The sequence below is a fragment of the Sceloporus undulatus genome, chromosome 3 (genome assembly GCF_019175285.1).
Source record: "Sceloporus undulatus isolate JIND9_A2432 ecotype Alabama chromosome 3, SceUnd_v1.1, whole genome shotgun sequence".
In the NCBI taxonomy this organism is placed as follows: Eukaryota; Metazoa; Chordata; class Lepidosauria; order Squamata; family Phrynosomatidae; genus Sceloporus; species Sceloporus undulatus.
In genome coordinates this window covers 253,377,926-253,402,856 of record NC_056524.1, presented here as the reverse complement: position 1 = coordinate 253,402,856, position 24,931 = coordinate 253,377,926, and the positions used below count along the sequence as shown (strand labels likewise).

At 39.6% G+C, this 24,931-nt stretch overlaps 2 protein-coding genes across 2 annotated transcripts in view; both read right to left on the bottom strand.

Annotated features, from left to right (window-relative positions):
* Positions 1-4,122: 4,122 nt before the first annotated feature.
* On the bottom strand, positions 4,123-12,426 carry LOC121926174 (multiple epidermal growth factor-like domains protein 6). The gene is made up of 5 exons (XM_042458931.1): positions 12,342-12,426; positions 10,960-11,088; positions 9,810-9,938; positions 9,450-9,578; positions 4,123-4,873 (listed from the first exon to the last, which is right to left on the bottom strand). Exons 1-5 carry the CDS (start codon positions 12,424-12,426, stop codon positions 4,782-4,784), a joined length of 564 nt encoding a protein of 187 aa, XP_042314865.1. The 3' UTR covers positions 4,123-4,781.
* The window catches only part of LOC121925983 (multiple epidermal growth factor-like domains protein 6), a 94,032-nt gene continuing 81,491 nt past the window's right edge, over positions 12,391-24,931 (bottom strand). Inside the window, 1 exon segment of the mRNA XM_042458539.1 lies at positions 12,391-12,470. The gene's annotated coding sequence lies outside the window, so the exon portion shown is untranslated.

The following is a 24,931-nucleotide window of genomic DNA, read 5'->3' as shown; positions in this document are numbered from 1 at the left end:
AGAATGAACTTGATTATAAAGAAGCACATGACTGTGAAGTCATTGCATTGTATTCCCCACCACCTGCAGCAGCCAATAATGTGAAGCAAGGACAAAGCAATTCACAATCCAATGTTATCACATCACACATTTTCCATATTAAATGCTAGTGGAAACATGAAGAGCATAGCTAAGCTGCTTTTTTCCCTTGATCAGTGGGCTATCTCCCTCTGCCCAAGGTGGGCAAGGAGCAATGAATTCTGTACTGCAGGACTGGAGAATGTGTGGCTGTGTCTAAAAGTTACTGAATTGTCAAGCTCAGCCTTAACCAATAAAGTCAAAGCTAAAGATTATGCTGACTAACATAATCTGGAAGGCCACACATTCTTCAGTTTTACTATGTTATGGCCAGCTTATTCTATTACATAACTGATTATGCATACCTAAGCATTCCTTAGATGTGTGGATGGGCACCATGAGGGCTAATCTTCCCTCCCTCTACATATCTATCCTCCCTCCAATACTTATGTAAAGCCCCTGAGCAGCTATTCTATGGTTTGTGTCAAACAGCCAGGGTTGCAGAAGTGCCTGGCACCTCCCCATAGCCAGATGCAAAATGATGACATCAGTAATGAGATCCACCGGGGTCTTCCAGAGGCCTCAGCACTACTGTAATCACTTGGCTATGTTTCCTGTTTCAGGATATGTCTCATCCTGCTTGCTTGCAGTAAAGCACAGCATTTCCATGCAGAGTTTGTAGTTTTGTGGTGGCAGCAGAGCTCTCTGACAGAGAAGGCTAAACACATCAGAAAACTACAAATCTCAGAATTCCATAGCATTGCACCATGGCAGTTATAGCAGTGTCAAACTGCACTAATTCTGCAGTGTAGGTGCAACCACTATAGTTAACTTATATCAAATTAAATATTTCCTGAGTAAGCAACTTAATTGCAATGAACCTTAATCACTTTATAGCTTTCTTGCCATAAAGCAGGAGATATATCATTTATCTAGAGTCCAGAGAGAGTTTTTATGCTCAGTGTATACAACTTATTTATCCCATTGATTTCACTGGTGCTTAAATGCACTTAACTTTATGTGAAGTCGAAGGCTTTCATGGCTGGCATCCATAGCTTTTTGTGAGTTTTTCGGGCTATGTGGCCATGTTCTAGAAGAGTTTGTTCCTGATGTTCTGCCAGCATCTGTGGCTGGCATCTTCAGAGAAAGTACCTAACTTTATTTGGGAAGGGCAATTTAATTGAACCTGACAGAAGACAAAAATCTTTCCTTATAAACAAGCATCATCAGCTATGTGTCAGGTGCTGTACTTGGTAGAAAAGTATCACAACATGGATAGGCAGACTAACTAGATAGAAGTATAGTCTGTTAAAGCTCAAAGAATGTGCAATGGGACTCACTAAAGTAATAGTTAAGGTGGAGTGGGCATTTTTAAACTCACCAGTTATGTCTCTTTCATTACAGAATCCATGAAACCAGATGGGTATGCTGTGGCAGTGGGGTGGTACCACTGAATCCTTTATCCAATTTAGCCTGGTATGCCCAATTACTTATGGGTTTATCCACAAAGTGAGTTCACCATGTCAACTGTGCTGTCAGAATGTGCCCCCATGTGGTGCAAGCTGGAATTTATTAACAGCAGAATGAAGATTTGGGTTTAGTGGTTCATTCCCATTGTGATAGAGAATAATAACTTGTACCACATAAATTAAGAGAGCCAGCATGGTGTAGTAGTTTTGAAGTGGGACTGGCACTCTGGAGACCAAGGTTCAAACAGCTGCTTAGCCATAGAAATGCACTGTGTGACCATGGGCAAGTCACACTCTCAGCCTTAGTGGATGACAATGGCAAACTCTCTCTGAACAAACCTTGCCAGGAAAATACTGTGATGGGTTCACTTTAGGGTCTCCGCAAATCAGAAATGACTTGCAGGCACACAATAAGCACACAACAAGCCACATAAATTACCTTGGATGGTACAATCCTTCAAATAAATATACATGGTTGTGACTTTAACAGTGCCACAAGTAATATGAGAACTGGTTTGGGAGATGGGCACCTATATAGCATGTCAATAACTCATACTCATTATTTCTTGATTATTTGTACGCTCAGTCTACCGTATCGACAGATTTTGTGTCTATGGATTCCAGCATCCACAGCTTGAAAATATTTTTTAAAATATATAAATCCCAAAAGGCAAATTGATTTTATCTTTTTATATAAGGGACACGATTTTACCATGCCATTGTGTTTAATGGGAGTGGAACATAAACAAATTTTGATATCCACAGCAAGTCCTGGAACCCTAATACCAAGGGCCCACTGTACTTTCAGTTGATTGCCTTTCTTCATTATCTGCCCTGCAAAGGATATTTGTTTTCCATCAAGTGGTGGAGGCATATCTGAGTAACTTCAGGCTGCTGCATCTTTAGTGTAAAATGGGTGAGTGTTGAATCTTTGTTGCAGTAGCCTCTGGTAGAACTTTGAAGCATTTTGCATTTAGCACAGCCTAGTCCAGGGAGGGTGAACCTATGGCACACGTTCCAGAGGGGGCACTCAGAGCCCTCTCTGTGGGCATGCACGGCATTACTCCAGCTCAGGGTTTGCCCGGGTTCGTTACTATAAAGGCAGAGGGATAAGGCACTTTGCGATAAATAAGTGGGTTTTGGGTTGCAGTTTGGGCACTTGGTCTCTAAAAGGTTTGCCATCACTGGCTTAGTGTAATTAAATACACACAACACTTCAGGTATTCTGCCACAATTCAGACTTTGAGACTTTTCAAGCATGTCCATTTTTCATACTTCTTACCCGCTTCCCCCTTATTATGGTTTTGCTTAATATTTTTTTCCCATGAAGAAGAGCTGGACTTGGAAATGTGTTTACAGCTAAGTCATCTTTGTATTGATCCTGTGGTATTTATCACAACATGGTTCCTTATCTTTTATTACTACTGTGATTTCTCAACCACTTTATTGGCATGATATCGATATGGAATTTCTGAACGGTGACAATCTAGAGATAATACATATCAAGAAACGCAACAATATCCGAGACCATTAGAGTTTCACTGTTATGGAAGTAGAACTTGTAGCATTTAGACCTTAAAGTAAGTGAATAAGAGATGGCTCATTTACACTTTTTGGATGAAGTGCAAAGTATTAGATAATCAATGTCTGTTAATGTTAAGTAGCTCTCATTGCAGCTGAGAGGGATTATTGGCTCTAGAGATGAAAAATTAAGTCATAGATTTGGGTAAGACTTCAGCCCTCAGAATTTTCATCAAAAGATATATTCATTAATGATGACAACTCTGCCAGTGCAGGATAATGACAGCATTCAAAGATTTAAAGACTTATTTACTCAGACAAAGTGGTCCATTAAAAACTCCAGTTAGAAAATTTATTCTTCATAATTATTCTTAAGTTTCACAGACTTCACTCTCTGCTCACTCCCACTCAAGTTTCATATAATCTCCATCCATATCAAAAGCATAATTTACAGCATGGCAGATCCTATACATGTCTCCTCAAGCTTAAATCCCATTTCATTCACTCAGCCTTAGGCTTGAATTAGAAATGAGAACCATGCCGCCCTCCAGATGTTATTTGACAGCAATTCCCAGCATTCCTCACTGTTGGAATGCTTCCTAGGGCTGATGGGAGTTGCAGCCCACCAATGTCTGGAGTTCTGAATATTTCTGACCCTTGGTTTAAAACTAACTACTAAGCCAAACTAGAGTAGAACCACTAAATCAATGGGAACTTGGTAAGTCAATATATCGGTATGTTCCATTGATTCATGGGGGCTTTTATCATTGCAATTAATAATTGGATTTAGGCCAGAGGTGGGAATTATGTGGTCCTCCAGGTACTACTGAACTGCAGTTCCCAGCATGCCTCACTGCTGGATGGCTAGGGCTACTGGGACTTGCAGTCCAACAGCATCAAAAACCTTTTTAGAGCTTGCTTTCCAGTAAATGCATGCACAATCCCAACCTTAATCATTTTAATTAGCTGAATAGGTATCAATATCTATGTTTGAATGTGGAAGTCTGTTACATCATCATCATCATCATCATCATCATCATCATCATCGTCATCGTCATCATCAATGTCCTGATTTTCTCCCAAAATTGGGATACAAAGTAGTTTACAGATTAAAAAAACAATACAGATTAAAAAATACAAAAACACTGCAATCTTCTGCTTGTCTTGTGATGTGCTGAGCCCCTGCTTGTCAGCATCTGCAAGTGGAGCTTCTTGCTGGATTGGGGTACAGATATTTTATTTTTGCTAATTATCTCCTCCTGTTGAAACAATGGCTACTGTTTGTTCTGAAAACACTCTGCTTCCTTAAGCACAGCTTGAATATTTTGGCTTGATAAAGGAAAAAACAACCACCAAAAAACCCCTATTCAGATCCTTCTTTTGCAGTTTCTGTAGCAAACAAAGTTTTGTGATCCTTCATTTCAAATACCGGTTCCCCCAATATGTTTGATGACAAAGAAGAAAAATTCTCTGTGTTTTGTGGTTGTAAGAAACACAGGATTGACACTTGGAAATTACACTGAGAGTAGATTAATCTGAAGGAAGCAGGAGGTCAAGAATAAACAAACAGAAAAGAACAGAGCTAAACAATTTTAAAAGGGACCTAGCTACTTAACGGACATTGTGAACTTGCATGAAGAAGTGTGAATTTTTCAGTACAGTTCAAGCTGAAATGAATAGCAGCTCTCATTTCCAGAGTTAAATACCGCCTGTGCATTTAAAACAGCTCATTTATTAGTCCAAGTGTTCCTGTTGTGGCAGTCTTGAAAAAGCATTCCCTTTCTCCTGAATTTGTTCTTCATAAGAAGGAAGTTTTGGAGGGCCACCTGGAGAATTATAGATAAATACACTGTTAGATATATTATGTGAGACTTGACACAAATCATACAGATAATATTTTGAGAATCTAATAGACCATAAATTCTCAAAATGAATATAGTGCTGAACACAGGAAGAGCCTCAAACAAGCAGATCAGAGGTTTTCCCAGTCTTGCACTCTTTTTCTACCAGCAAACAGCCAGAGATCACTTAGAAAAGCCACAGGTAGGGTTGATGAAAATAGTCTTCCCTCGCTGTTGTTGCTGGTATCTGGCATTTGGATGTATACTGTCTTTGAACAGGCAGGCTTCCATTTAGAATCTCCTTCCTTAGAGATTTTTAAACTGAGGCTGGATGGCCATCTGTCAGGGATGCTTTGATTGTGAGTTCCTGCATTGCAGGGGGTTGGACTGGATGGCCCTTGTGGTCTCTTCTAACTCTATGATTCTATGGCTTTCATTGTAAATAGCTCCCAACAAACCTATCATCAAGGAACTTTCTAATCCCCTTAAAAGCCATATGAATGGTGATCACCCATATCTTATGTCAGTTAATTTGGTATACTTATTACATATTTACAAGTGTGGTCCTGCAACAGAATTTTGCACTATATTTCTGGTGTGCTTGTGTTACCTGAGGGCACAGCTAAGGGAGCAGGAAAAGCAAGTTTGCATCAGTGAAGATGTCCTTGCTCTAATCTTGTCATAAATCCAATTGCTAGTCCCAAAGATAGGTGATGGCTTGGGCCTACTCAACAATTTCTGTGTGGAAAATGTTATTTCAATGCAAAAACATTAATTCCTGTGCATAAAATGCTGTTTTCTGTGTAGAAAATGCTGTTTTCTATGCAAATTATGAATGTGCAAATTTTACAGAGAATAAATTTCCAGTTAGAGCATTTTCTGTGCAGGAATTAATATTTTGGTGTTGAAATATTATTTTTGATGCAGAAAAGGCTTTCATGTGCAGAAAGCTGGTTTATGTACACAAAATACCGATTTCTGTACAATACAACCACATGAGATTTTTTGACCCCCCAAAATACAACCACATGAGATTTTTTTGTCCCCCACAATACAACCACATGAGATTTTTTTGTCCCCACAGAGTAAGAGGCAGTACAGACCGGCACTTTGTGCCAGCCTGACTGTGGAGTAGAGCTGAAGAAGGGCTGAGCATTCACATACTCCAAGCCCTTCTTCCTTTGCCGGGGCACCATGTTGGCACTCGCCCGTTTACACAGAGTGCTCCACGATGGTGTCCCTCATGCACAGCACCCAAACAGTGCTGCGCACAAGGGGCATCATAATGCTGTGCCACAGTGGTTATGGTGACTTTTCTACAGCACAAAAAGAAGCCCCTTTTCGGGGCTTCTTTTTGCTCTGTGCACAGGCCACGGAGTGTGGTTGCCATAGCCTGCTTCTGGGGCAGAAGGAGGCAACGTTTCACTGCCCCTTCCTGCCAGTCTGTTGAGCCCCTAGGTCCCAAATTATGAATCGTTTTTGAAAACTGTGATTTTTGAAGATTTTTCCACATAGGGATGAAAGTTGCTGGTTATTTCTTGGTACCTCTGAGAAGAAACCTAATGAAGAATTGCATCCCTGTTCAGCAGTGTGCTTTTAGACTAAAGTCATTCAGTGTCCTTATTTGTACAAATCAAAAAATGACAACTGCTGAATCTGCCACTTTCAGGTGCAAACTGAAAATAAAAGCCAATATAAATGTATTTGTCACAAAATTTGACACAGAGCAGAGGACATGGGTGCACCAGTGGTGATGGAACTTCCCCTTATGGGATGGGATCCTTTATTTTGCTATCACTCCCCTAAACAATTTGGTAGCAAATTTTAACCTGCTGTTCAGTTGATCACATAGATTGCTTGATTAAATATTTGCTGAAAGGCATTAGAAAAGTAAAGTGTTTCAGTGGAATCAGGGATTGGAATGAAGGTCTCATAGGTCCAATTCCCATTCTTTTATCCACAAAACAGCTGCGTTCTGCCAAACGAAAGGGAATTGTAAGTGTTAACAAAGCAAATGGACAAGAAGTAGGTGTCAAATATAGTCCAGAAACATATGAAAGTGGAATTACAAAGGGAGGACACTGTTTTTCCCAGCATACTCTGCTCTGGCATGACCAGTCACGAAAACAGGATAGGTAATTCTTTGCTAGACACAAAAGGAGATAGTTAATTAGCCCATGAATATTGTGTTTATTGCAATTGTTTTTGGCATCATCTTCATCAATGCAGAAGCTATACACTACAACCAAAGTGTAACTCTGGACCCCAAATTTTATATTACCAAGAGATGGTGTGGTAACTGCCAGAAAGCCTGTCATACTGCTTTAGTAATGTAAAAACTGGGTTTAGATGGGACTTGCTGGGTGCTTGTTAATGACACCCTTCTTGCCCCACACCTCCCTTTCTAACCTGCACACACCTTCTTTCATCTGGATTGTGATCAACACAAAAGATCTTTTCTTTTCACCAGCACCTGAGCTATTATATTAGTTAGAATGATTCACTGGCCAGTTATAATTGCCACCCCCATGTGTGGGAGAATTCTTTAGTCTAATTCAGACATTTTAGCTCTTTCAGTTAAGGGAATGTTATGAGACAGGCTCTCGCAAACACCTCTGGGCCTGATTTTAATTTAAGTAATAACCACATTTTCATGTTCATAACAATGTGAATTTTAGACATCTGTTTGAAAGTCTGCAATGTTAATTTAGCAGAGGGGGAGAAAGCAACCCAATAAAAACCTGCTATATATTCTCTTGCTCTTTTTTTTAATTAACGTTATGGTTGTTTAATGGGTGCTTTACCAGAGTTCAAATTAAAATCAGGCCTTTTATCTTTATAGCTGCTGCACAGTCACAGCTGCTCATGGTTATATCACAGATGAACTGGGCCTAATTGAAAATAAAAATGCAAATAAAACCAGTCCCATAACAGCTTTTTAAGCTTTGGGGGTTGCACTGATTGTTTAGAAGAAAATAAAAGTGACTCCCATTTTTTTCTTTTTTCTTTTTTGCAGGAGTTGAAAACTTCACTCTCATTTTTTGTGCTGAGCTTCCCCCTTGTGATTGCCAGTTGTCTAAACAAAAACAAATGAACAATGTATCGCTGGAAAAGCTGTCTGAATTCATGTAGTCTTTCTCATTTGTAATATGTGGTCCATCCATCCAGACCACAAGAACTGAAAGACTGAGTTAGTTGGAATCCTGACCACAGGACTGTGCAAGCTAGGAAAAGAGTCATTTCCTTTCTTTTAGCTCTTGGGCGGCACTATCTTCTATGTTTTCAACATTCTGGGTGTGTTTAAAAGTGTTTTCTACTGTTTCCCTTCCATTGTAGGTTGCAGATTTTAGAACCTGTAAGCAACATACTGTTTCCATTCCTTTTTACTTGGGGGTCACATCTACAAATGACATTTAAGCCTCACAGTGCCTTCCAGTAATAGGAACTTTGAACTTTCCTTCAGCGAAATATTCTCTCACTGAAATTACTATCAGGGGCGTGGGAAGTCTTTGAGTGATTAAATCATGATGAGACAGTCCACAGATTGAAATACTCACTCTAACTAATACAAAAATCCACTTAGAGGAAATTGTAATGGCTCAGTTGTGAATGTTTGTAGAAATTTATACCAAAGTGTGACAAAAATGAGCATATAAAAATAATAATAGTAGGCTGGATGGCTATTTTAACTCCAATACTGCTGTAGATAGTCTTATATGACAGTCTACCTGCTACATATTTTTTTAAAGAATGCAGGGGGAATAAATATATGAACATGTTGCCTTAAACATCTCATTCATCATTGTGGAAGAGAATTTCTATAAACCAATATTTTAAGTGATATTTTCAAAAATAAGGCTTCAGGAAAAAATGGGGAAAAATTAAGGGTCTTTGCAGTTCTAACAGTGACTTGATCACCATACATGGCAAAATGAGGTGGGAATAACGTCAGAATCTTTGGAGGTAAAATGGATGATACCATGGCAGACTGCCGGTGCCAGTTTGCTTTTTAATTGCTTCCCAATCCATCATAGATTAACTATATCTTTTCTCCCTATGGATGCAAAACTAACTTAAGAAGGACCTTTTAAGCAGGAAAAGTTTGAGCAGGAAAAGGGCTTAGCAGCCTTTCCCCTCAACCTGTTCACCTCTTAAACTTGAAGTTCTAATAGTTACTGTGTGGATAGTATTATTAGATAGTCAAACTATTACATGGCATTGGATTTTCACTTGAGGGAACTCAAAGGTTCCATCGTGCTATTTTTTTTTAAACTGGGGAGAGATAATACAGTTCTTACCTAACCTTTGAGTGATTTTTTTCTCTCTAAGCCTTCTATGACAGCTGCTTTTCATTGAAAATAAAAATTTGTCAGAATGCTGTATGTTACATATATCTTTTGTTTATGGCAGTAAGTCTTTTTTCTGCAGGTGTGGAAAATGGCCTGTGGCTTATAATGGTACAGTTCATTTTACCACTTCATGTTTGCTGTATCATTTGGTTTCAGGGTTTTGAGCAGTTAGGTGTAAAAACACAATGGTCAGTGTTCTCCCATGATCTTACCAACATCACATCTATCTCCAGTTATGCCGGGTGGGCAAAAGCATTTTCCAATAACTGGATTGCACTGAGCTGGTCCATCACACTTACATTGGTGCAGACACTTTCCCCCAAACATCTCAGAAGGACATACTGAAAAACAGGTCGATATATGAAATGTATACTTCAGTTCTAAGAAAGGCAATGCAAGTTGCCTAAACATTTTGTTTAATTAATACTTACTGCTCCCCACCCTAAAAAATTGTATAGTAATGCCACTGAGTGTTTGAATATAAAGAAACTTGTACATAGCTAAACTGTCCACCCATCCAGTGCCAAAGAAGTTGGGCTAATGTAAATAGGGTTCTGGCTTTCTGTTCTTACCTTTGTCACACTGTACACCATAGAAACCTGGAGGACAAATACACTGCCCAGTTGTTGTGATGCATACAGCTCCATTTTTACAGTTGCATTGGTATTGGCAGTTGACACCATAAAACCCTGAAGGACAGACTAAAAAAACCAAAAAGATTATGGAGTTGGGTTTTATTTATTTATGGCAGGCAAATAATTTTTTCACAATATTTAATCGTACAATAACCACGAATTTAGAACGCTACAATACCAAGTCTAACATGTCTTAAAAGTCTGCATCTATACTGCAGAATTAATGTGGTTTGATTCTGCTTCAACTATCATGGCTCAGTGTTATGGAATTCTTGGATTTGTAGTTTTGTGAGTGATTTAGCCTTCTCTATCAGAGAGCTCTGGTGCCACAATAAACTACAAATTATAGAATTCCACAGGATGGAGCCAGGACAGGTAAAGTGGTGTCAAACTGCATTAATTTTGAATGCAAGACTCAGTCTTCCCCCATCAAATTCCTCAAGAGACATAGCTGCTCCTAAAAAAAAGGGTTAGGCAGAAACAGTGTTCCAGAGCCCATGAAGACTGAACCAGTAGCTGACTAGGAACTATATGAATGAGAGGACATGTTGGGGTGGCAAAATCCTAAACTGTGTAATGATATGTTGCACTAGCTGAATAATGAAAATGCTATGTGTGAACATGTTATGTGACTTTCTGAGCAGAGAAGTGGTTCATTCAAAGGCAGGCTATGTTACAACAGTGATAATTGCAACAGTGTAGGGCACTTATTTTCCTTTCCCCCTTCCTCATTGAGAGGACCTATATCCACTAAGAACAATGTCCTGGTACCACTAGAAATTACTTTCCCATAATGAGTAGATCACACACTCTGTGGTGATGTCACCCCTTGAGTATTTTCTTAACATTGCTAGAAAATGATATGGAGTAAGCAGCAGGAACAACATAATACAATGTCAACAAACATGGATAAGTGTTCCTAAATAATACTAGGAAGCAGATATTCCACTGCTAAGCTAGTGTTTCACTAGCATCTCTACATCGCTTCCTTTTCAATGGGCATTCGGGTTCTTGTTCTTGGCATGCACTGATTTTGCTATATAGAGCTTCTGCCATCTTTTCTTAGGTCCCTTGGTTGATTACTTACTATGTTCACAGGAATGTCCATAATAACCTTCCGCACACTGACAGCAGCCAGTAAACTTGTTGCAAATCCCATTATTCAGACAAGCACAATCTAGCTGACAATCAAAACCATATTTTCCAAGAGCACATTCTGCAGGGGGGGGGGGGAGATGGGAAAAAAATCTTACTCAACTATATATATATAAAAATCAAACAAGTCATCCTTGCTCCAAATGTAAAATAACTGAATGATGAAAGATATATTATGGCCTCCCATTCTACTACCTGCTAGGTAGTTTGCTTTCATTAAACATGATTTTATACAGCTAAGAACAACATGAGCAAATCATGGTTCAGCTATATGGAAAATTTCAAAACAGTAATGAGCAGCATCTATTCTAATGTTTTCAGAAGTTCTAGGAACATAGGAAGTTGACTTATAGTGAGTCAAACCACTGGCCATGTAGGTCAGGACTGCATACTGATTGAGACTAGATCACCAGAGTTTATCACCTCTCAGCCCACCAGGATTCCTAAGATGAAGTGCAATACATAAAAACAAAAACATTCCTTTAAAACAAATTAAAGTAATTTTTAAATATCAGTTTTTATAAGCACAGTTAAAATGAAACCCTGTCCTGTTTTTAAGCACCTAAGTCTAAACAGAATAATTCAGCCTTTAATGCCTCCTAGAATCCCAGAAGGGATGGCTACAGAGTAAGTCCTGTCTCATGTACTCACTACCCTAGCCACTGAAGATGGTGAGACATGTGACAGGGCTTCTGTTCTCAAAATCTCGGCAGGATCATGAGAGAAGTGTTTTCCTTCCCCCAAATATCCTGGATGCAAGCTATTTCTGATTTTGTAGGCTAAACCTAGCTCCTCAAATTGAGCTTGAAAATAACTTAGAAGCCAGTGTTGTTGGTACCTGACAAATGATCTAAAGTGCACTCAGAGAAAAGTCTGGCCATTCTATGTTGCAGTAGCTGTAGCTTCCAAATACCGCTGCACAGAATACACTACAGTAATTTTACTGGGAAGAAATTAAGACATGAACCACTAGGTCTGTCTTCCCTAGGAAGAGGCAAAGCAGGCACAATAGTTGAAGGTTGGCAAAGACATACTTGGGCCTTCCAAGAGCAGTGCTGGGTATCAAAACATTTGGTTTGGAGATGTCACAAATTGAATCTGATCTTTTGTATTCAAAGCATGTGCTCTGTCACTGAACTTACACCCTTTCTTGCATGAAGGTGTATTGATGATCTCTCTTTTATATAAAAGAATCACTCACCCAGAGTATTATGATCTTGTCAAGCATTTATGAAAATGTGCAACACATGCCACACATTTGTGTGGGAATAACCTATAAGCAACCAAGTGAAAGAACATGGAAAGCAACAATACCTTTTTCACAATAGCTTCCTGTCCATCCAAGTCCACAAGTACAAGTCCCATTTGCTGGTTCACAGATACCACCATTCTTACACATACATTTCAGTTTACAGTTGGGGCCATATCTTCCCTGGGGACACACTATAGTAAATTAGTAAATTAACAAAGAGTTTTTAAAGAAGAAAAACTGTACAACAGGGCAAATGGATTAAACAACAAGAATGTATGTATGTGCTACAAATGCAATATAGGTTGACAAAATGCTAGTTATATATAAAGTATCATTTTACTTCATTTAAGAGATTCCGCAGATCCATCTTTACAGGATGAAAGCCAGATCTTCCAGTGCACTTTGTACGTACAACTTTATTAAGCTGCTTTATTCTGATTGGTCTAGTCCAGAGGAACAGGGGAACAGTTAAGGAGTATTTTGTACTGTACTGTACTATATTGTATTTCTTGTATTTATACTTATTTTCCTCCTCTCTCTCCAGGATAGTAGCATAAAAAGATCATATTCATGGCCATATTAATATCTTTGTAGGCAATACTTTACAATGTTGAAAACAATGGCCAATCTCTTTCATGTGGCTATTAATCACACTTCCCCTAAAGGACAAAGTTCGCAGTTTGGGAGTACTCCTGGACTCATCTTTACAGTTATCATCCCATGTGGATGCCAGGAGTGCATGGTACCAACTTCGGTTGATATGCCAACTGCGTCCCTACCTGGACCAAAAGGACCTTGAAGCAGTGGTACATGCACTAGTAATCTCTTGTTTAGATTTCTGTAATGCGCTCTACATGGGGCTACCTTTATACCAAGTTCGGAAGCTTCAATTGATGCAAAATGGTCACTGGAACACCCAGGTCAGACCATATAACATCAGTATTAAAATCTCTTCATTGGCTGCCAATCATGGCTTGGGCCAGAGTTACTTGAGGGAATGCCTCTCCCTACAGAATCTGCCCCGCACTCTCAGAATATCCGGGAAGAATTTATTAGAGCATGTAAAGACCAGGTTAACAACTTCCCACAGAGCATTCACTGCCATAGCCCCTAAATTGTGGAATGGCTTGCCAGAGGAGATTCGTCTCATCACCACCTTAGATGCCTTTAAGAAGGCACTTAAGATGGATCTCTTCCGGCAGACCTATCCACCCAATCTGTTATAAGAGATTTAAAAAATGCTCCACCCCCATTCGTAATATGCATTGCATTGATAGTGGTGTTATTGTCTTACTGAGTGTATTTTACATGATATTGTAGCTTTTATTGTTGCAATGTTTTTATTGTTGTAATCCTGCCTCAATCCGCAGGGAGAAGTGGGAAATATAAATAAAAATTATTATTATTATTATTACTAATTATACAAGGCATAAAGATTTTTAAAAAAATAACTTTGCTCTGGCTGATACAAATTCAGAGCTGATTGTATCTTACTCTGAAGGCAGATTGGTCCAATTAGGCCAGGTGGACAATAGCACTTGCCCATCACTGGATCACAATATCCTGTTCCACAGAAGCAGAATGAACTACAATCCTTTCCATACTGATGTTCTGGACAAGCTAAAAGAAAATATGGCAAATTCAAAAGTTTCCTTGACACAGGAAAATTGTTCTTTGCTAGGCAGTAGGTTTGCTGAATAACATTGAGTTTGGTTATACATTTGAAATAAAAAGAAAAAGTCATGAACATTTACTAAACTTGAAGATTTGTGTTTTTTTTTCTTTAAAGAAAGATAAAGCCATCCTCTATCAAGCATCTCAACCAGCACCTGACAAAGGCATAAGAACAAGATGGTACTCTCTCCTCTTCCATTAGCAGTTAAATTTTTCTTCAACACAGAAAATGGGACAGTATCTGTCATTGGGCACTTGAAACAACAGTTGGGGGCACAGGGTGGACTGACTTTTGAGATGTCTCCAATGCTAGCTATACATTTAAACTGGATAACATTAAATGGTGAAAAGAATCCTGGGAAATGTTGTTTAGCTAGTTGATGAAAATGGTCTGTTGAAGATTCCTAATCTGGCTCCACCGACAACTTGCAATCCGATGATTTCCGGGGAAAAGGAAATAATTACTCAACCTCTGCAAGTCTACTGTGTAGATGGCTATTCACCTACATCTTTATATGTATTTCCTCTTTGCATGGTGTTCCTTGCGATAGAAGGAGACACCCATTTGAAACAGAACACTGTGTCTGGTTCCACTTTCCCCAAAACACTATCACGGCCCTTTGACTAATATGTGCTTTTTGTCTAAAGTTGGTATTTGCAATTATAGTCCTCCAGAGGGTTTGGAACAACAATATTCATAATCTCTCACCTTTGACTATCCTGGTTAGACCTAATGGAAGCTGAATGCAAAAAAAACATTTTGAGAGTCGCACCTGCCCATGCCTGCTCTAAATAGAGAAATCCAGTATTTTGTCATTATGGATGTAATTGTCTTGGCAATGACAGGTTCCAGAGAAAAAGAAGATGTCCTGGACAAGTAGAACAGTATTCTTTCTGATCTGTTATCAGCTGTTAGCAATTTCTGAATAAAAAGTATGAGCAGATTTTGCAGCTTTAGCTGTGAGAAGTAAGCAGAGTATGGTAAATAAGGAAATAAGAACAAGTTTGTTGTTGGCGTACCAAGGTCACAGATTATATTAATTATTTCTAGAGATGTAAAGAATACTTAATATTCACATCATTGGTGAAAAAAGTGCCTTGACACGTATGGCTCCCAGTGAGAAAATGGGAACAGCAACAAAAGTTTTTGTATTTTGCAGCTTGTTGGGTGAAAATTTGTTTGGTCAAAACTGTACATGCTTTTTATGCACCAAAAATGCATTTTCTCCCCTTAAATTTTTCTCCTGCAGTACATATCAAATGTTGTGCAGAATACACTGCTTCCTTCATAATAAGGCCTTTTTTGCTTGTTAAGTCTCGTTCTGAGGCTCAAGCACCATTTGCACATAATTTTCCTGTAAAGAGTCCCAAACTGTGATTGGATTGAAAATTGTGCAGCAACTCTTTCATTTTTATGTAGTGGGTAGAAAAATGGTGAAATTATACATTAATGTATGTAAGATCAAAATAACATTTACATTCATAGTTAAAATTGAAGAAATAGCACAGGGCACCAGATTCCAGCATCAGAAAATCTCCTTGCCAACTAATTGAAACCCACTTCCACCCTGTTTTTTTTTTGGGGGGGGGGAGATATGGAATGTCAAGGTGGGACACCGTATAGGTGAAGATCACTGTGTGGTTCACCTCACCTGGGAGCGAGGCAGATTCAACAGCTCCCTTTGAGGTCATATCCTTCAGGGTGGACATCTTCACCCTGAACATACAAACTGGGGGGGGGGTGTACAAACAGCCCTGAAGGGTTGCCATGGAGCTGTCCCTTCTTCAGCCAGATTGGGACCATGGCAACTGTATGCCACTGCCCTGATCTGGCATTTCCAGGGTGCAAAAAGGAGCCACAAAAAGTGACTCCTTTTTGTGCCCTGGAAAGGGCACCATAGCCATGTTGACACAGCACCAGAGGAGCATCATGATGCTGCGTGCTATGTGGATGCGATGCCCCGATTCCATCCCCAGGCTGACCTTATTGGCTGATCTGAACAGGGCCTGGGACTCACAGGCATGCAGACCTAGTCTACCTCCAAAATTGAGTCTGTCCCATGCTAATACCATCCAAAATGTTACAGCAGGAAGAAAGCAACATTAGTTAAGTGCTTCTCGTGCTATCTGATGTGGGAAACTCACTCCCACCCCCAACTGGCAGGCACCAGTAACATTTTTTGCCAACTAACTCCAACTCCTTCTTTCTTTCCTGGAAATTCACTGTGAATCAGTGAACCAGAACTAGTCCATGGGCCATTATTTTGATTATCACAGATACATCTTATAAGCACATACTAATCTGAAATCAAAATCCAGACATGTGTAGAAGAGTTCCACCTGGGGAATTTAAAACCTAAAGAATCAAACTATAGCACAAGCAGAATTCATGACTAGAACTGACTCATGTTCTAACAAATGGAACTTCCTGAATCATTCCAAGCATATCTATTAATTTCTAGGCCAGTAAAATGTTAGGCCACTATTATGTTGTGTTTTTGTGTTGGGAGAAGCTAAACTAATTCAGACAGACCTAATGCCCAGATGTGATCCTCTTACCTTTAAAAAAAGGACCATTATCTTGTCTCATTAGATCCCACTAGACTCTCTGGATTGGGATGGTCAAATGTCAGCAATGGGAGTGTCCCCCTGCCCCACCCACATGCTCCCCAAAATTGTAAAATAATAATAATAATTCTTTTTTGAAAAATAAATTCAAAATGTTTACCACCCCCTCTGTGGGCATGGGGACAATTTCACCATATTTTTAGTTTAAGACCCAAGAGAAACCTTTTTAAAAATCAGGAAGTCAGCTAAGTCCAAAACAGCTCTCTCTGAAAAAAAAACCCATAGTTAAATCACCCCCACTTTCTTCATAAGCTTTCTGAGAGTGAGGAAGGAAATGACTCTTTTTCCTCTAGAGTACCTGTGACTGGGACCATGTTTATGATCACTGGTTTCAATTATTTCTTTCTTTCCTGATAACTCTCCAGGGATTGGTGCCTGATGACTCATGGATCAGCGTCACTCCAGGGACCACTATTCTGAATAGCATTAAATGTCCTAGGGAGCATGAATCAGTTTTAGGCAAAGATTTTTTAAAATCCAGATTTTTGGGGAGGAGTGCTGTGGGACATTTGGGAGACTGAAAAATAGCCTTGGACCTCATGTAGCCCTGTAGGCCACATGCCTTTGCTCTATGCCTAAAACCCAGCTGATCATATTGTAATGGCTGTCCTACATCTGTGGCCTCAACCAAGCTGCTTATACCAAATATATATCACTCTCTGTGAAAAGCTCCAAATATGTGCCTACCAACATCCTGAATATTTTGTATTTTAACCTCTGCCATTCCCAGCATACTTGCTCCCTCTTCACAATGTAAAATCATGTTAGTAGGTAAGAAATTTTTTTTTTTGAAAAATAAATCCATTTGCCTGTCACGAAAAATGCTGAATCTAGCTGGTTTGAACAGTGGCCTAATTCTCTCTTAGGTTTGACTGGAGTAGACCCATTGTTGCTACAGTTGGCCTCCATCTCCATGGATTCCAGAATCCACAGCTTGAAAATATTTAAAAAATATATTAATTCTAAAAAGCAAACTTTGGTTTTGCCATTTTATATAAGGGACACCATTTTGTTACACCACTATATTTAATAGAACCTGAGCATCCATAAGTGATTTTGGAATCAAACCTCAGCAGATACCAAGTGCCCAGTGTATTAGATTTATCTATGTGTTGACTCACCCTCAACAATCACTTGAATGGATCTACTCTTGATGGAATTGACCAACAGGATGCCAACTACTGTGTGTTTTTGATGGGTCAAATATTTTCCTAAAAGTATTCATGAGTAACTGCAACATATCAGAAAAAGCCTTTCAGTGGATATACATAAAGTCAGCAGCCCAACAATCCACTGGAATCTATCAATTTCCCTCTGTTTGGAGAAATTTCTTTTGTTAACCCTCCTCCCAAAAAAAACCCAAAAAACAAAACCAGGCCTTGAATTTTGCACATTCTTTGTACATCTATTTGAAATCTTGGTTTTCTTGGCAAACAGAAGTAAATCACTCCTGCATCCTTTGTTAAAATATCTACCAAGCGGATAAAATACACCCTCAATATAATGACCTCATTTGGCTTGTCTTTTGATGAATGTCTCTTTCACTCACCCCACTTCCTTTATGGTCACAAGTTATTTGGCTTTTATGTAAATAGCTTGGAATTTATTCAGCATCAAACACCTGAGTCTGGATCTTTCTCCCACCCCTTTTTTGGCAAAGCCAGTGGAATTGTTTCCCAGTTCAAACTGACACACTTTTGTTCCATGATTGCAAATGGTTGTGGTAATTCATGTAATCCAGTTTTTACCAGTAGACTTATCATCCTAAATTATTATTTAAGTTCATTTGAGAGCAATGCATATGGATGATACAAGCCTGTGGCAACACTTAACTCTATTATTATTTAACACACAATTCATGTCTGTTACTACTTTCCCCAAATGGAGAAATACTGAGGCCGGTTTACACAGGGAGCTGCCGCATTTGTGGGCCAAGCATCCATTAAAAAAAGATATTCTGCTTCCAACTGCCAGTTATCTAATAAAGACATTTTCTAATTTAACAGTTTCCTGTGTATCTGTGTTATGTTTTTTCTGGGAACTGCAGGAATGGCAGCCAGCAGCCTAAGTCATTTCCTGATTTCTTCCTTCTGGTCTGGATTAGAGTTGCCATGACCAACAGTTCCTAAATCCTTTCACAGCAGTAGCATGTCACGGGAATTTTCCTTACCAGCTTTTTTAATTGCTCTACAAAAACCAAATAGGCAAAGAACATATCAAATGCCCCCATTACTTACAGTTTTGAACAGAGGCAATGAGTGGTAGGATGCAAACAAATCTTGCTTCAAGGACAAAGTTTTAACTTTACCAGCTATAGAATTTTTTTTCCTATCAGACTGATCTACAGGTATACTTCATTTAGCAAAGCCTCTGACAAAGAAGATCATTTTTTATAAAATCTTTTTACTCCTGCTCCTTCTCCTTTTCCTCCTTGTCCTCCTCCAGGTTAAAAACTGTTTTTTTTAAGCAACCTTGGAAAGAGAGGATGGTGAAGGAGGGCTGGAGAAACAGCAATTTTCAGTGTCGTGTTGCAGAAACACACCTACAGTAAATAATGCAATAAATCTTGACCTGGGAAAGAATGAGATTTTACTCTAAATGATCCTAGATTATCCTAGTGTAGCTATATGTGTAAACTTACAACAGGCAAGGTAAATAGCAGCTGCTGCCAGAAACCCTTACTGAGCAGGCATGAACAGCAAAACAAAAATAGGAACAGCAGATAAGCCTGCCTCACCAGTGACACCTAGCATGTTAAAAAAGACTTAGATTATGGGCACCATTTTGAGTAGAGACTGGTGAAAGAAATTAAAAGACTCCCTGAGTGTAAGATTTTATTTATTTATTCCATTTCATTTGAGAAGACTTCTTGCAGTCTCTGGAAGGTTCAAAATGTTTTGTTCACCTATTCAAGGCTTATTAGGTTTGCTTGTTTCATTGTACATGTGCATATTGGTTAGTTTTGAATAAAAATTTGCTGAAATTGAAATACTCACTTTTGTTGTTCAGGAAACTTCCCCTATTCTTTCCATGTTATGTTTTCATTTATTCCCAAGTTTTCTGTTAATGAAATAATGTCCAAGAACACATCTACATTGTTAGCTGAGGTATTCCTGTACACTGCAACTTCTTTAGGTAGTCTCAGTTAGGCTAAATTCAGATATAATAACTGTGATAGACAGAACAACAGCTCAGTTGATCAGGTTGACAGTGGCTGTTGGGGACTGATCCGCAGAGCAGGTGTGTGGTTCTGATGTCAAGAAAACAATGAATCATTTGATATTTTAGTCTAAACGTTAAAGAAGCTATCCAGGATGCTGAACCCTATCCTCTAAATAGATTCAGCACCTTGGCTAGCACCTTTGAAATTTAATCTAAAACCCAAAGGGAAATCACTGCACCATTGACATTGAAGCCTCCCATTCTTTCAGGGGCTTGAACAGTTAATAGTCTGTCTGTGCCTTCATGCCTTTACATGTAAACATAAAATTGGCAGTATGATGTTCGACCTGATGCAAAATCCCTCCATTAGGAAGGAATAACATAAATAACATGGGGCTATCATTAAAAAGAGCAATCTCTTGCCAAGCTCCTTATGCCGCTTTTAACACCTAGTTCAACTTTTCCATGTCTCTATATCATTAAATCATGCCCTTTCCAACCATGTTCCATATTAATGGCTGGGGACAGGGAGTCAACAGGAAGCTTCATTTTCAGCAGCAGTACCATGTTCATGTAAAGTGTAGTTCTGACCTGTTGCCGGTGAAAACACCCAGTTTCTATGTGTCTTTCATCTGGATATGGTTCAGTTGTACCGTGAAGTTTACAATTCAGTGCAGCAAATCTAGATGGAGGATTTCTTTTCTCTGTTTCTTATTTTAAACTACAGTCTATCAGGCATATGCCCTTGCACTGATTTATGGGCAAATAAAGCTATTCTTATTGCTAGGCTATCTGCTTCCTTTGGTCTCTGCCAAGACACTATTTCAATTCTTCACTCCAAAATTCAAGAACATGAAAGCCCAGTTGCTCTTGGCAGCTAAAAGCCTCTGCTTACCAGCCAGCTACACCTTTTATGGATAATTTCTTGTGCTGCTTTTTTCTCTCATACTACTATAAGTATATAGCAGTTGTTGCCAGGAAAGGTTTCCAACCATATCCAACCACATGGTGGTTGGACACAGTCCAGCTGAAGTTCTTTGGAAGAGGCTTTGTACATTTTACTTGGGATGTTTGAGAGTTGAGTTAAAAAACAACAACAGCATACAGAAAGCTCCTGCTATGGACATGGTACAAGGGCCCAGTTCTGACCTTTACTGTACCAGCCTCAGGCTGATATTTTCCAAGGGGCTTGAACCTTTTAAAGACTTACTGGATCTGTGCTCTATAAATCTGATCTTATATGAAGTCAGATTGTTGATCCATCTAGCTTGGCACTCTCTACTTGGCACTCTGCAGATGCTTTGTTAAACTTAAACCCCCATCCTCCCCTGCTAATTTGCTGACTAGGAATAATAGGAGCTCTAGTCCAACACATCTGGACAGTATGAGGCTGGAGAAAACCTACCAGAGAACACAGAAACAGTCACCGTGTGACTTTTTTGTTGTTGTTGTTGCCAGTAAAGTTGCTTTTGCCTCAGATGCTGCTGCCGAATAACCATAGGAGACCGTGTTGGAGGAAAGGCCACAACTTTATTAAGCAAACCATTGGTAGGGTTGGCACAAAGCATGAGGTCAGGATCTGCGAAATCAAACAACCCCACGTTTGTCTGATTAACCACAACCTGGCACCCACCAGGCATTGGGATGACCTAGAGGCTAAGGACCGCATCTCTGCCATGCGTTCACATATTCGCTAAGCCCCTAGTCAGCGGGAGGCGCTCTCGCGTTATGGCCCCCGCAATGGCCATACGCCTGCCCTATTCGCCCCCGGGTCCCGACTGACTCCCAAACCAGAGCTCCGTAGCCCTGGTACCACACCGTGCAGATCCTGGCCTATGCTGCCGCCCCAAAGTTGTGACAAAAAACCCAAACCCAAGCGGTGGGTGGGTGGGAGAAGGCTCAGCTCCTCCTCCCTTCCTGCTTGGCTCCTAACCATCCGTAGCCAAGCGCCGACTGAGGGCTGGGGCTGGCAGCACGGCCTATATAGGCCTAAGCCCCGCCCTCAGTACCACCTGACCAGGAGGCTCTTCCTCCAGGGCAGCTGAACCAATCATCTGCCCTGGAGGACCGGAACTCCCGGTCACCGAGCCCGGCTCCCAGAGCGTCGCGGGGCAGAAGGGCCTCCCCTTTCGCCCCGCACACCAATAGGGAGCCGGGGCAAGCCCCAGAGCACTCTGGGGCTTGTAGTTGTTCACTGCGTCTAGCAGCAAAGCGATCAGCCCGCCGAGTCGGGCAACCGCTTTTTGCGCTTTCCACCGCTTTTCTCATTATGGAGAAAATGCTACTGGGACCTCATGCTAAAAGACAATGGTGGAGAGAGAGAAGAAATTTTAATAGGCCACCACGACACTACCTTTCTGTGTTACCATTGAGTGCTCCTATGAGGCAAGAGGCTATACTGATACACCAGACATGCTTTTGCTTAGACCTCAGGACTTGTCTACATGATTAAAATACTCTCCATTCAAATCAAATAGATTGTGATCCAGCCATATGCAATTCAGAAGAATTTGGATGTTTTGTGGGGGTGGGGGAACTCCATAAATTCTGCAGAAAAAGGGCTTGCAGTTTTTACTGGAGTATTTCCTGCAAGTATTTACTAGGATGTACAATATCAAATGTCTGGCTGTCCATCTGCTTTGCATGGATGTGCATTTTCAGTGGGAATGGCAGGATAGATGCACATGTGAATTTGCACAGGAAAGTGAAGAAAATTAAGTGTCAATGTGAATATACAAAAATCCACAGCAATTCACATTGTAGATGTGTAGAGTAGCCCTCAGACTAAATGTGCAATACAGCTACTAGGGACCAGCAGTAGTGGGAGGGGGTGATACTAGCAGAGGATCTCTCAGAGACAACCGCAGAAGCACTTTAGCTAACTCTTATTATTACTGTGTAGAGAAGGCACCAGTAAATAATTTCTGAATGTTTTCTGCCTTGAAAAAGCTATGATGTGACTATCCATAATAGGGCAAGTGACAGAACAGGAAGATGAAACTCCCATGTGAGAAGGCAGTTCACTACCTACTGATGAATTAAAAAGGACAACTATAATTAGTGTGGCATTAATGACAAAACTGGAATCAAGCCAAAAGGGTATTCAACTGCTGATATGGTCAGATGCAAAAGAAAATCTGGAGCTTCCCAACACATAAAATAGGAACATGAAAAGTGAGATGCATGAATCAGTGAAACTAGACATTGTAAACCAGACACTGTGAAATAAACAAAGAATATAAACATTATAGTACTTGGGATGAGAAACCTAATGTGGGTAGGAATGGGACATTTTCAATTGGATAATTAGGTAGAGTTTTATTCAGGAACTGATGAAGTAGGGTGGTATTAATAGTGAGGAGAGACATAGTAAAAACAACCAGTGAGAACTAAATACCCAGAAGAACTTAATCTCCAGGAACAGATGACATATTGAAAGAGCTGTTTCAGGCTACAGAAACAGAATGCACTCAGAGTTAACATCTGCAAACAAAAATAGAAAACAAAACAATTATCTACAGAATAGTAGACTACAGACATTGCAGCCACCAAGATAGGGGACATCATGGATTGCAGTAACCACTGGACCATCCCACTAGGCTATCACATTAATCTCCCATGCAACAAAGTGATTCTCAAAATTTTACAGCAAAGACTTTTATCATATGTGGAGTGAGAAATGCCAGATGTCCAAGCTGAGTTCAGGAAAGAAAGGGACACTAGGGATTACACTACAAACATATGATGGATAAGGGAGGACATCAAAGAATTTTAAAAAGTCAGGGTCACCATGACCTGGGGGTCAACTCGAGGGCAGTTAACAACAACAACAACAACAAAGTCTTTAACAAGAACATCACAAAATATGTGCAGGAGTGTTGCATGCTGGTGAATTATGCCATATCCCTACAGACCAGTGCAAAATAATTGTATTAACATTCCACTTACTTCAGTAGCAATTAACAAAGAAGATGAATGCATAAGATAAGATAGTAAAAGCTAATGTAAATCAAGGATGGAGTCAGACCTGGCAGTTCAGGTGGGCCCTACATTTCTTGGTTCCTAAAAACTCTTTCCTCAGTATAGCTATATCAGGTGAAACACTGTCAGTTTTTCATCTACTCATAATTCTGACTTAAAACTTAACAAATGTCCACATTTTTGTCCCAAGAATAGGAGACTAAAAGCAAATTTAGGTCTTTACTTTCTTAAAAATGAATGAAAGTTAAAGTTTTATTTATTTATTTATTTATTTACTTACTTACTTACTTAATTTATATGCCACCTTTTTCCCAGGTGGCTTCCATAACACATTAAAAATGTTTACAAGAAGTTCAAGTCAAATTTTAACACACCATATTATAACGCTGTAAAATTGATTTAAAAACATACAAAAGTTAAAAACAATAAAACACATATTGGCATAAAAAAAACCCCTTCCCTGCTTAAGCATTAAAAACCTGATTAAATAAGAATATTTTTGCCTGCTGGCGAAAGGAAAGCAGGGAAGGGGGCAGCCTACGCTCCCACTGAAGGAGCAGCCATTGAGAAAGTTCTCTCTCATCTCCTTATCAGGTGACATTGTTATTTAAACAATAGATCTCCATACATAAAGAGGTTTACAGCATTTGGCAAATTGACTAGGGAAGGAATAGCTGATCTCTTCATTTTTTTTAGTAGCATACCAGAAATCCTCAGTTTTGGGGCATCAAAAACATGTTTTAATATATACCTGACCTTTTATGTACTTGTCAGACTTTGTAATCAAGCTAGTGCCCCCTAGCTGCATATTCTGTTATGGCAAATGTGTCCTCAGGAGTAGTTTATCTTTGTTTCCTTTCTAAAGCAAATTTCTTGAAGAATGAAAAGGTGAGCAAATACTGACTACACCTTGACTTGTATTTGGTCTGAACAAGCTGTGGCAAGGATAATTTGGAATCTGATAGAATTATTACCAAGATACATTGTCCAGTAGTGCTCACAGTGTGTGTTGGAAATGAGTAGAGGGAAATCCTTTGACCTCTGGATGATTAGCAGACATATGTACATTTCTATGTACTGTAGAAAAATAGAAGTGACTTCATCTGAGCAAATTAACCTGGTCATTTAATTATATATTGATGTACATGTGGTGCATACAGTGGGCCCTTGGTATATGCTGGGGTTTGGTTCCAAGAACACCCCATGG

What these genes read in the sequence shown, in the direction of transcription:
- LOC121926174 (XM_042458931.1), bottom strand. Translation starts at nt 12,426, where the DNA reads ATGTGTAAGAATGGTGGTATCTGTGAACCAGCAAATGGGACTTGTACT. An exon ending in AGGAAGCTATTGTGAAAAAG is followed by an intron (nt 11,089 to 12,341) that starts GTATTGTTGCTT and finishes CCCCCCCTGCAG; the next exon opens with AATGTGCTCTTGGAAAATAT. An exon ending in TGGACATTCCTGTGAACATA is followed by an intron (nt 9,939 to 10,959) that starts GTAAGTAATCAA and finishes TGGTTTTTTTAG; the next exon opens with TCTGTCCTTCAGGGTTTTAT.